Source organism: Eucyclogobius newberryi, unplaced genomic scaffold (assembly GCF_026437365.1).
Source record: "Eucyclogobius newberryi isolate DKJ021-1_F unplaced genomic scaffold, fEucNew1.0.hap1 SCAF_39, whole genome shotgun sequence".
NCBI classification, from domain to species: domain Eukaryota; kingdom Metazoa; phylum Chordata; class Actinopteri; order Gobiiformes; family Gobiidae; genus Eucyclogobius; species Eucyclogobius newberryi.
Window position 1 is genome coordinate 615433 of NW_027316045.1, and position 14254 is coordinate 629686.

The 14254-nt window shown below is 46.8% G+C and overlaps 2 protein-coding genes across 2 annotated transcripts in view; one reads left to right on the forward strand and one right to left on the reverse strand.

Annotated features, from left to right (window-relative positions):
• The window catches only part of fastk (Fas-activated serine/threonine kinase), an 84203-nt gene extending 80001 nt beyond the window's left edge, over positions 1–4202 (forward strand). Inside the window, exon 14 of the mRNA XM_072462186.1 lies at positions 3726–4202. Coding sequence (XP_072318287.1) covers positions 3726–3812 — 87 coding nt within the window. The 3' untranslated portion in view covers positions 3813–4202. The remainder of the gene's footprint in view (positions 1–3725) is intronic.
• A 323-nt stretch (positions 4203–4525) lies between these two features.
• On the reverse strand, positions 4526–11360 carry slc4a2a (solute carrier family 4 member 2a). The gene is made up of 5 exons (XM_072462195.1): positions 11269–11360; positions 10785–11098; positions 10091–10260; positions 9834–10007; positions 4526–4612 (listed from the first exon to the last, which is right to left on the reverse strand). The coding sequence occupies exons 1-5, from the start codon at positions 11337–11339 to the stop codon at positions 4544–4546; spliced, it is 798 nt and encodes a 265-aa protein (XP_072318296.1). The 5' UTR covers positions 11340–11360; the 3' UTR covers positions 4526–4543.
• Between the last annotated feature and the right edge of the window lie 2894 nt (positions 11361–14254).

The window sequence follows — 14254 nt, forward strand, 5'->3', positions numbered from 1 at the left end:
CACACACTACACACTCTTACAACTACTGCACTACAAACTACTGCAGGTACACAACACACACACTACACACAATACACACACTACACACACTACACACTCTTACAACTACTGCACTACAAACTACTGCAGGTACACAACACACACACTACACACACTACACACTCTTACAACTACTGCACTACAAACTACTGCAGGTACACAACACACACACTACACACACTACACACACTACACACACTACACACTCTTACAACTACTGCACTACAAACTACTGCAGGTACACAACACACACACTACACACACTACACACACTACACACACTACACACTCTTACAACTACTGCACTACAAACTACTGCAGGTACACAACACACACACTACACACACTACACACTCTTACAACTACTGCACTACAAACTACTGCAGGTACACAACACACACACTACACACACTACACACACTACACACACTACACACTCTTACAACTACTGCACTACAAACTACTGCAGGTACACAACACACACACTACACACACTACACACTCTTACAACTACTGCACTACAAACTACTGCAGGTACACAACACACACACTACACACACTACACACACTACACACACTACACACTCTTACAACTACTGCACTACAAACTACTGCAGGTACACAACACACACACTACACACACTACACACACTACACACACTACACACTCTTACAACTACTGCACTACAAACTACTGCAGGTTCACAACACACACACTACACACACTACACACACTACACACTCTTACAACTACTGCACTACAAACTACTGCAGGTACACAACACACACACTACACACACTACACACACTACACACACTACACACTCTTACAACTACTGCACTACAAACTACTGCAGGTACACAACACACACACTACACACACACACTACACACACCACACACTCTTACAACTACTGCACTACAAACTACTGCAGGTACACAACACACACACTACACACACTACACACACTACACACACTACACACTCTTACAACTACTGCACTACAAACTACTGCAGGTACACAACACACACACTACACACACTACACACACTACACACACTACACACTCTTACAACTACTGCACTACAAACTACTGCAGGTACACAACACACACACTACACACACTACACACACTACACACACTACACACTCTTACAACTACTGCACTACAAACTACTGCAGGTACACAACACACACACTACACACACTACACACACTACACACACTACACACTCTTACAACTACTGCACTACAAACTACTGCAGGTTCACAACACACACACTACACACACTACACACACTACACACACTACACACTCTTACAACTACTGCACTACAAACTACTGCAGGTACACAACACACACACTACACACACTACACACACTACACACACTACACACTCTTACAACTACTGCACTACAAACTACTGCAGGTACACAACACACACACTACACACACACACTACACACACTATACACGGACTACACACACACTATACACACACTACACACACACTATACACTACACACACTACACACACACACACACACACACTACACACACACACACACTACACACACACACCACACACACACTCACTACACACACACACCACACACACACACACTCACTACACACACACACACACAAAGACTTAAACGTCTTAAAAGTTCAGATTTTAAGACTGATGTAAAACGTGTCATTAACGTGTCATAAACGTGTCATAAACGTGTCACAAACGTGTCAAACGTGTCATAAACGTGTCACAAACGTGTCAAACGTGTCATAAACGTGTCACAAACGTGTCACAAACGTGTCACAAACGTGTCACAAACGTGTCACAAACGTGTCACAAACGTGTCACAAACGTGTCACAAACGTGTCACAAACGTGTCATAAACGTGTCACAAACGTGTCACAAACGTGTCACAAACGTGTCAAACGTGTCACAAACGTGTCACAAACGTGTCACAAACGTGTCATAAACGTGTCATAAACGTGTCATAAACGTGTCACAAACGTGTCACAAACGTGTCACAAACGTGTCACAAACGTGTCACAAACGTGTCACAAACGTGTCACAAACGTGTCACAAACGTGTCACAAACGTGTCACAAACGTGTCACAAACGTGTCAAACGTGTCACAAACGTGTCACAAACGTGTCATAAACGTGTCATAAACGTGTCACAAACGTGTCAAACGTGTCATAAACGTGTCATAAACGCGTCATAAACGTGTCACAAACGTGTCAAACGTGTCATAAACGTGTCATAAACGTGTCACAAACGTGTCACAAACGTGTCATAAACGTGTCACAAACGTGTCATAAACGTGTCACAAACGTGTCAAACGTGTCATAAACGTGTCATAAACGTGTCATAAACGTGTCACAAACGTGTCAAACGTGTCATAAACGTGTCATAAACGTGTCATAAACGTGTCACAAACGTGTCAAACGTGTCATAAACGTGTCACAAACGTGTCATAAACGTGTCACAAACGTGTCACAAACGTGTCACAAACGTGTCACAAACGTGTCAAACGTGTCACAAACGTGTCACAAACGTGTCACAAACGTGTCATAAACGTGTCATAAACGTGTCACAAACGTGTCACAAACGTGTCACAAACGTGTCACAAACGTGTCACAAACGTGTCACAAACGTGTCACAAACGTGTCACAAACGTGTCACAAACGTGTCACAAACGTGTCAAACGTGTCACAAACGTGTCACAAACGTGTCATAAACGTGTCACAAACGTGTCAAACGTGTCATAAACGTGTCATAAACGTGTCATAAACGTGTCACAAACGTGTCAAACGTGTCATAAACGTGTCATAAACGTGTCATAAACGTGTCATAAACGTGTCATAAACGTGTCATAAACGTGTCACAAACGTGTCAAACGTGTCATAAACGTGTCATAAACGTGTCATAAACGTGTCATAAACGTGTCACAAACGTGTCAAACGTGTCATAAACGTGTCATAAACGTGTCACAAACGTGTCACAAACGTGTCATAAACGTGTCACAAACGTGTCAAACGTGTCATAAACGTGTCATAAACGTGTCATAAACGTGTCACAAACGTGTCACAAACGTGTCAAACGTGTCACAAACGTGTCATAAACGTGTCATAAACGTGTCACAAACGTGTCAAACGTGTCATAAACGTGTCATAAACGTGTCATAAACGTGTCACAAACGTGTCACAAACGTGTCAAACGTGTCATAAACGTGTCACAAACGTGTCACAAACGTGTCACAAACGTGTCACAAACGTGTCACAAACGTGTCATAAACGTGTCACAAACGTGTCACAAACGTGTCACAAACGTGTCACAAACGTGTCACAAACGTGTCACAAACGTGTCACAAACGTGTCAAACGTGTCATAAACGTGTCACAAACGTGTCACAAACGTGTCACAAACGTGTCACAAACGTGTCACAAACGTGTCACAAACGTGTCACAAACGTGTCACAAACGTGTCACAAACGTGTCACAAACGTGTCACAAACGTGTCATAAACGTGTCACAAACGTGTCAAACGTGTCATAAACGTGTCACAAACGTGTCACAAACGTGTCATAAACGTGTCACAAACGTGTCACAAACGTGTCACAAACGTGTCATAAACGTGTCATAAACGTGTCATAATGGTGTTTGTCCATGTGCAGCTTCCGTACCACGAGCTGGAGAAACTCAACGGCATCGAAGAAGTGAAAACTTATTTACAACAGAAGCTCCTGAACCTGCCGCTGTGAGGGACCCGCCCCTAACGCCGCTGTGAGGGACCCGCCCCTAACGCCGCTGTGAGGGACCCGCCCCTAACGCCGCTGTGAGGGACCCGCCCCTAACGCCGCTGTGAGGGACCCGCCCCTAACGCCGCTGTGAGGGACCCGCCCCTAACGCCGCTGTGAGGGACCCGCCCCTAACGCCGCTGTGAGGGACCCGCCCCTAACGCCGCTGTGAGGGACCCGCCCCTAACGCCGCTGTGAGGGACCCGCCCCTAACGCCGCTGTGAGGGACTTGGAGCAGTCGTAAAGCCTGATTGGCTGTGGCTCCTGGAGCTGAACTCTGATTGGAGGCTGAAGTGTTTTTTGAATTGAGGACCTGAGCAGGGGCTGATGGGAAATGTCATAATTTATTCAGAGTTTATATTCAATAAATGTGTAAAATATGACACAATCCTGTCATTTCTTTGGGAAACAACAGGGCCCTCTGCTGGAGCAGCAGGGCGGGGCCACAGGGCCCTCTGCTGGAGCAGCAGGGCGGGGCCACAGGGCCCTCTGCTGGAGCAGCAGGGCGGGGCCAGTTGTGCATTTCACTGTGACACAAAAAGCTGAACGTTTCCTGAGGCGAGAAATCAGTTTATTTAAAAGTGAAACAAAAGTGACACTGAAAGATTTCACTGTTTGAACGCCTTTATCACAAGTGCTTTAGTCTGCAGGGGCCCCCGGGGGCCACAGGGGCGCCGGGGGCCACAGGGGCCCTCTCACACAGGCATCTGCAGCTGCTCGTACTCGTCCTGCTCTAGCTCCGCCTCCGGCTCCTCCCCGTCCAGCTGCACACAAACATTAGCATTAGCATTAGCATTAGCTCTGAATTCATCGTTTGTCAAACTCTGAAACATGAAGATCTTTTAGAACATTATTCAATCTAAATCAGACTCTAAACATCAGAGGGGCCCCCCGGCTCAGAGGGGCCCCCCGGCTCAGAGGGGCCCCCCGGCTCAGAGGGGCCCCCCGGCTCAGAGGGGCCCCCCGGCTCAGAGGGGCCCTCCGGCTCAGAGGGGCCCTCCGGCTCAGAGGGGCCCCCCGGCTCAGAGGGGCCCTCCGGCTCAGAGGGGCCCCCCGGCTCAGAGGGGCCCAGCGGCCCGGCTCTTAACAGAGTGAAGAGAACCAAAAAGGACTAAAGTCCCATGTCTAGTGAGACTAAAGAGCCACATAGTGAGGCTAAAGAGCCACATAGTGAGACTAAAGAGCCACATAGTGAGGCTAAAGAGCCACATAGTGAGACTAAAGAGCCACATAGTGAGGCTAAAGAGCCACATAGTGAGGCTAAAGAGCCACATAGTGAGGCTAAAGAGCCACATAGTGAGGCTAAAGAGCCACATAGTGAGACTAAAGAGCCACATAGTGAGACTAAAGAGCCACATAGTGAGGCTAAAGAGCCACATAGTGAGACTAAAGAGCCACATAGTGAGACTAAAGAGCCACATAGTGAGGCTAAAGAGCCACATAGTGAGACTAAAGAGCCACATAGTGAGACTAAAGAGCCACATAGACTAAAGAGCCACATAGTGAGACTAAAGAGCCACATAGTGAGACTAAAGAGCCACATAGTGAGACTAAAGAGAGCCACATAGTGAGACTAAAGAGCCACATAGTGAGATTAAAGAGAGCCACATAGTGAGACTAAAGAGCCACATAGTGAGACTAAAGAGCCACATAGTGAGACTAAAGAGAGCCACATAGTGAGGCTAAAGAGCCACAGAGTGAGACTAAAGAGAGCCACATAGTGAGACTAAAGAGCCACATAGTGAGACTAAAGAGAGCCACATAGTGAGACGAAAGAGCCACATAGTGAGACTAAAGAGAGCCACATAGTGAGACTAAAGAGCCACATAGTGAGGCTAAAGAGCCACATAGTGAGACTAAAGAGCCACATAGTGAGGCTAAAGAGCCACATAGTGAGACTAAAGAGCCACATAGTGAGACTAAAGAGCCACATAGTGAGACTAAAGAGCCACATAGTGAGACTAAAGAGCCACATAGTGAGGCTAAAGAGCCACATAGTGAGACTAAAGAGCCACATAGTGAGACTAAAGAGCCACATAGTGAGGCTAAAGAGCCACATAGTGAGACTAAAGAGCCACATAGTGAGACTAAAGAGCCACATAGTGAGGCTAAAGAGCCACATAGTGAGACTAAAGAGCCACATAGTGAGACTAAAGAGCCACATAGTGAGGCTAAAGAGCCACATAGTGAGACTAAAGAGAGCCACATAGTGAGACGAAAGAGCCACATAGTGAGATTAAAGAGAGCCACATAGTGAGACTAAAGAGAGCCACATAGTGAGACTAAAGAGAGCCACATAGTGAGACTAAAGAGAGCCACATAGTGAGACTAAAGAGCCACATAGTGAGACTAAAGAGAGCCACATAGTGAGACTAAAGAGCCACATAGTGAGACTAAAGAGAGCCACATAGTGAGACTAAAGAGCCACATAGTGAGACTAAAGAGCCACATAGTGAGACTAAAGAGCCACATAGTGAGACGAAAGAGCCACATAGTGAGACTAAAGAGAGCCACATAGTGAGACTAAAGAGCCACATAGTGAGACTAAAGAGCCAAATAGTGAGAGCCACATAGTGAGACTAAAGAGCCACATAGTGAGACGAAAGAGCCACATAGTGAGCCTAAAGAGCCACATAGTGAGCCTAAAGAGCCACATAGTGAGACTAAAGAGCCACATAGTGAGAGCCACATAGTGAGACTAAAGAGCCACATAGTGAGACTAAAGAGCCACATAGTGAGAGCCACATAGTGAGACTAAAGAGCCACATAGTGAGACTAAAGAGCCACATAGTGAGACTAAAGAGCCACAGAGTGAGACTAAAGAGCCACATAGTGAGACTAAAGAGCCACATAGACTAAAGAGCCACATAGTGAGACTAAAGAGCCACATAGTGAGACTAAAGAGCCACAGAGTGAGACTAAAGAGCCACATAGTGAGACTAAAGAGCCACATAGACTAAAGAGCCACAGAGTGAGACTAAAGAGCCACATAGTGAGACTAAAGAGAGAGCCACATAGTGAGACTAAAGAGCCACATAGTGAGACTAAAGAGCCACATAGTGAGACTAAAGAGCCACATAGTGAGACTAAAGAGCCACATAGACTAAAGAGCCACATAGTGAGACTAAAGAGCCACATAGTGAGAGCCACATAGTGAGACTAAAGAGCCACATAGTGAGACTAAAGAGCCACATAGTGAGACTAAAGAGCCACATAGTGAGACTAAAGAGCCACATAGTGAGACGAAAGAGCCACATAGTGAGACTAAAGAGAGCCACATAGTGAGACTAAAGAGCCACATAGTGAGACTAAAGAGCCACATAGTGAGACTAAAGAGAGCCACATAGTGAGACTAAAGAGCCACATAGTGAGATTAAAGAGAGCCACATAGTGAGCCTAAAGAGCCACATAGTGAGACTAAAGAGCCACAGAGTGAGACTAAAGAGAGCCACATAGTGAGACTAAAGAGCCACATAGTGAGACTAAAGAGCCACATAGTGAGACTAAAGAGAGCCACATAGTGAGACTAAAGAGAGAGCCACATAGTGAGACTAAAGAGCCACATAGTGAGACTAAAGAGCCACATAGTGAGACTAAAGAGCCACATAGTGAGACTAAAGAGCCACATAGACTAAAGAGCCACATAGTGAGACTAAAGAGCCACATAGTGAGACTAAAGAGCCACATAGTGAGACTAAAGAGAGCCACATAGTGAGACTAAAGAGCCACATAGTGAGACTAAAGAGAGCCACATAGTGAGACTAAAGAGCCACATAGTGAGACTAAAGAGCCACATAGTGAGACTAAAGAGCCACATAGTGAGACTAAAGAGCCACATAGTGAGGCTAAAGAGCCACATAGTGAGACTAAAGAGAGCCACATAGTGAGACTAAAGAGCCACATAGTGAGACTAAAGAGCCACATAGTGAGACTAAAGAGAGCCACATAGTGAGACTAAAGAGCCACATAGTGAGACTAAAGAGCCACATAGTGAGACTAAAGAGAGCCGCATAGTGAGACTAAAGAGCCACATAGTGAGACTAAAGAGCCACATAGTGAGACTAAAGAGCCACATAGTGAGACTAAAGAGCCACATAGTGAGATTAAAGAGAGCCACATAGTGAGCCTAAAGAGCCACATAGTGAGACTAAAGAGCCACAGAGTGAGACTAAAGAGAGCCACATAGTGAGACTAAAGAGAGCCACATAGTGAGACTAAAGAGCCACATAGTGAGATTAAAGAGAGCCACATAGTGAGACTAAAGAGCCACATAGTGAGACTAAAGAGCCACATAGTGAGATTAAAGAGAGCCACATAGTGAGCCTAAAGAGCCACATAGTGAGACTAAAGAGCCACAGAGTGAGACTAAAGAGAGCCACATAGTGAGACTAAAGAGAGCCACATAGTGAGGCTAAAGAGAGCCACATAGTGAGACTAAAGAGCCACATAGTGAGACTAAAGAGCCACATAGTGAGACGAAAGAGCCACATAGTGAGACTAAAGAGCCACATAGTGAGACTAAAGAGAGCCACATAGTGAGACTAAAGAGCCACATAGTGAGACTAAAGAGTCACATAGTGAGACTAAAGAGCCACATAGTGAGACTAAAGAGCCACATAGTGAGACTAAAGAGCCACATAGTGAGACTAAAGAGCCACATAGTGAGACTAAAGAGCCACATAGTGAGACTAAAGAGCCACATAGTGAGGCTAAAGAGCCACATAGTGAGACTAAAGAGAGCCACATAGTGAGACTAAAGAGCCACATAGTGAGACTAAAGAGCCACATAGTGAGACTAAAGAGAGCCACATAGTGAGACTAAAGAGCCACATAGTGAGATTAAAGAGAGCCACATAGTGAGCCTAAAGAGCCACATAGTGAGACTAAAGAGCCACAGAGTGAGACTAAAGAGAGCCACATAGTGAGACTAAAGAGCCACATAGTGAGACTAAAGAGCCACATAGTGAGACTAAAGAGAGCCACATAGTGAGACTAAAGAGCCACATAGTGAGACTAAAGAGCCACATAGTGAGACTAAAGAGCCACATAGTGAGAGCCACATAGTGAGACGAAAGAGCCACATAGTGAGACTAAAGAGCCACATAGTGAGACTAAAGAGAGCCACATAGTGAGACTAAAGAGCCACATAGTGAGACTAAAGAGCCACATAGTGAGCCTAAAGAGCCACATAGTGAGACTAAAGAGAGCCACATAGTGAGACTAAAGAGCCACATAGTGAGGCTAAAGAGCCACATAGTGAGACTAAAGAGCCACATAGTGAGACTAAAGAGCCACATAGTGAGACTAAAGAGCCACATAGTGAGACTAAAGAGCCACATAGTGAGACGAAAGAGAGCCACATAGTGAGACTAAAGAGCCACATAGTGAGACGAAAGAGAGCCACATAGTGAGACTAAAGAGCCACATAGTGAGACTAAAGAGCCACATAGTGAGACTAAAGAGCCACATAGTGAGACTAAAGAGCCACATAGTGAGACTAAAGAGCCACATAGTGAGACTAAAGAGCCACATAGTGAGGCTAAAGAGCCACAGAGTGAGACTAAAGAGCCACATAGTGAGACTAAAGAGCCACATAGTGAGACTAAAGAGCCACATAGTGAGACACAAAACACTGGATCAAAGACAAAGAGGAGAAGACTCTGAGCAGGACAAAAGATGAAGAGAAAGAGTTACAGAGATGATCTTTGTTCAACAAGAAACATTTCATTAAATAGAAACGGTTTAAGATTCCAAACTTCCTGTTGTTTATAATGGAATTTTGAATCTCTGGAGAGGCCGACGCCCGCAGCACTCTGACGTCACCAGAGGGAGGAGAGAGAGGCAGGGACATTCTCTGAAGTTTCAGTCACAGATTTAAACCTTTTTTTTAATTAAAAATATGTTTAAAAGAAGGTTTGATGTCAAGCAAGCACTAATGTATCATGTAGCTGTGTGTCAGATGCCCTCCCGGTGTGCGTCTCTCACCAGCTGCAGTTCCCGGGCTGTGAACACCAGGGGGAGCAGTAGTTTGCGCAGAGGGATGGTCAGCAGCAGGACGAAGGGAAACGCCAGAGCCAGAGGCGACGCCATCACGAGCCACAAGACCACCAGACACGAGAGCTGCAGGAGAGTGTACAGGTGCATCCGCCAGGGCCGCACCTGCCGCAGAGACCAGGGTGAGAAGGGACCGGGGTCAGGGCCAGAGGTCAGAGGTCAGAGCTGGATCTGAGCCGGTTCCGTACCTTGTGGACGTAGCCGCTCTTCGGGTGATGTTTGGACGGCTGGAGCAGCAGCTGGAGCCGCTCAGTGAGCTGGACGCCCTGCAGCGACATGACGCCCATGTAGAGGAAAACCCCGAACAGGACCGAGACGGGGATCTGCCTCAGGAGCCCGGCGACGAGGACCGACAGGCCTGGCCAATCAGAGAAGAGAGAGGGTTTGAACAGGCCAATCAGAGAAGAGAGAGGGTTTGATTGATGATTTGACTGAGACGTTTCAGTCGCACAGACTGTGATGGTCATTACAGGTGATTTCAATGTTCATGTGGATCATGTTGTTGTCTGTGATCCAGGAGGAAACTCTCGTCACGTTGAACAGGGTTAAATGGTGTCGGTTTCATGTACTAAATACATTTACTGTCCCAATCTTAGGAGCCGACTAGTCCAGATCCTTTTCTTTAGAGTGAATGTTGACGTCAACGCCTCACTCTTCGCCGCAAGGGCGTCGCCCTCGCCGAGGGGGCGAAGAGAGGAGAGGTTTTCCCTTCTTTCTGGCTCTGGGATGGTTAAATATGTGTTTTTTGGGCGTTTGTGTCGTCATCGCTGCAGGGGCGGAGCTGCAGGGGGCGGAGCTGCAGGGGGCGGAGCTGCAGGGGCGGAGCTGCAGGGGCGGAGCTGCAGGGGGCGCTCTAACACCAGTGAAACATGTGAGACTCACCAACGAGCAGCGCCACCACGAACCCTGTGACCCTTTGTTCCCTGAGGAGGGGGCGGAGCTCCTGTAGGCGGGGCTCCTGTGGGCGGGGCTCCTGTGGGCGGGGCTCCTGTGGGCGGGGCTCCTGTGGGCGGGGCTCCTGTGGGCGGGGCTTCTGTTCAGTGATCGTCAGTGCATTGGTGTGTGTCACCGAGCGCACGGTGGCGGCCGATAACCACGGCAACCCGAAGAGCGCAGAGACTCCGCCCACCAGCACGATGATGAGGAGGTCGGCATGGAAACCAGTGCCTTTCATCACACGCTTACTGGCGATCAACCTGAAACCAAGACCAGGGTTAAAGGTGAACTGGACCAAGACCCGGTCCCGGTCCCGGTCCCGGTCTTGGTCTTGGTCTTGGTCTTGGTCCTGGTCCTGGTCCTGGTCCTGGTCCTGGTCCTGGTCCCGGTCCCGGTCCCGGTCCCGGTCCTGGTCCTGGTCCAGACTCACGCTGTGATCTGAGACTCCATGAAGAGCAGGATGAAGAGCAGCAGCGCGGGCAGAACACTGACCATCGTCATCCAGAGCGGGAAGTTTCCAGAAACTCCAAGAGGAGGAACTGACCACGAGCGTTTGAGAGGAGACGACACCGAGAGAGCAGAGGGTACACTCAGCTTCTGCAACACACAACACACAACATGACACACAACATGACACACAACATGACACACAACATGACACACGACATGACACACGACATGACACACGACATGACACACAACATGACACACAACATGACACACAACATGACACACAACATGACACACGACATGACACACGACATGACACACAACATGACACACGACATGACACACGACATGACACACAACATGACACACGACATGACACACGACATGACACACGACATGACACACGACATGACACACAACATGACACACGACATGACACACGACATGACACACGACATGACACACGACATGACACACGACATGACACACGACATGACACACGACATGACACACGACATGACACACGACATGACACACAACATGACACACAACATGACACACGACATGACACACGACATGACACACGACATGACACACGACATGACACACAACATGACACACAACATGACACACGACATGACACACGACATGACACACGACATGACACAACATGACACACAACATGACACACAACATGACACACAACATGACACACGACATGACACACAACATGACACACGACATGACACACAACATGACACAACATGACACACGACATGACACACGACATGACACACGACATGACACACGACATGACACACGACATGACACACAACATGACACAACATGACACACGACATGACACACGACATGACACACAACATTACACAACATGACACACAACATGACACACAACATGACACAACATGACACACGACATGACACACAACATGACACACAACATGACACACAACATGACACACGACATGACACACAACATGACACACAACATGACACAACATGACACAACATGACACACAACATGACACACGACATGACACACAACATGACACACAACATGACACACAACATGACACACAACATGACACACAACATGACACAACATGACACAACATGACACACAACATGACACACGACATGACACACAACATGACACACAACATGACACAACATGACACAACATGACACACAACATGACACACGACATGACACACAACATGACACACAACATGACACACAACATGACACACAACATGACACAACATGACACAACATGACACACAACATGACACAACATGACACAACATGACACACAACATGACACACGACATGACACACAACATGACACACGACATGACACACAACATGACACACAACATGACACACAACATGACACAACATGACACACGACATGACACACGACATGACACACAACATGACACACAACATGACACACAACATGACACACGACATGACACAACATGACACACGACATGACACAACATGACACACAACATGACACAACATGACACACAACATGACACACAACATGACACACGACATGACACAACATGACACACAACATGACACACGACATGACACACAACATGACACAACATGACACACAACATGACACACAACATGACACACAACATGACACACAACATGACACACAACATGACACACGACATGACACACGACATGACACACGACATGACACACAACATGACACACGACATGACACACGACATGACACACAACATGACACAACATGACACACAACATGACACACGACATGACACACGACATGACACACGACATGACACACGACATGACACACGACATGACACACAACATGACACAACATGACACACAACATGACACACAACATGACACACGACATGACACACGACATGACACACGACATGACACACAACATGACACACAACATGACACAACATGACACACGACATGACACAACATGACACACAACATGACACACAACATGACACACAACATGACACACAACATGACACACGACATGACACAACATGACACACAACATGACACACGACATGACACACGACATGACACACGACATGACACACAACATGACACACAACATGACACACAACATGACACACAACATGACACAACATGACACACGACATGACACACGACATGACACACAACATGACACACAACATGACACACAACATGACACACAACATGACACACAACATGACACACAACATGACACAACATGACACACAACATGACACACAACATGACACACGACATGACACACAACATGACACAACATGACACACAACATGACACACGACATGACACACAACATGACACAACATGACACACAACATGACACACGACATGACACACGACATGACACACGACATGACACACAACATGACACACAACATGACACACGACATGACACACGACATGACACACGACATGACACACAACATGACACACGACATGACACACGACATGACACAACATGACACACAACATGACACACGACATGACACACAACATGACACAACATGACACAACATGACACACAACATGACACACAACATGACACACAACATGACACACAACATGACACACAACATGACACACAACATGACACACAACATGACACACAACATGACACACAACATGACACAACATGACACACAACATGACACACAACATGACACACAACATGACACACGACATGACACACGACATGACACACGACATGACACAACATGACACACAACATGACACACAACATGACACAACATGACACACAACATGACACACAACATGACACACAACATGACACACGACATGACACACAACATGACACACAACATGACACAACATGACACACAACATGACACACAACATGACACACAACATGACACACAACATGA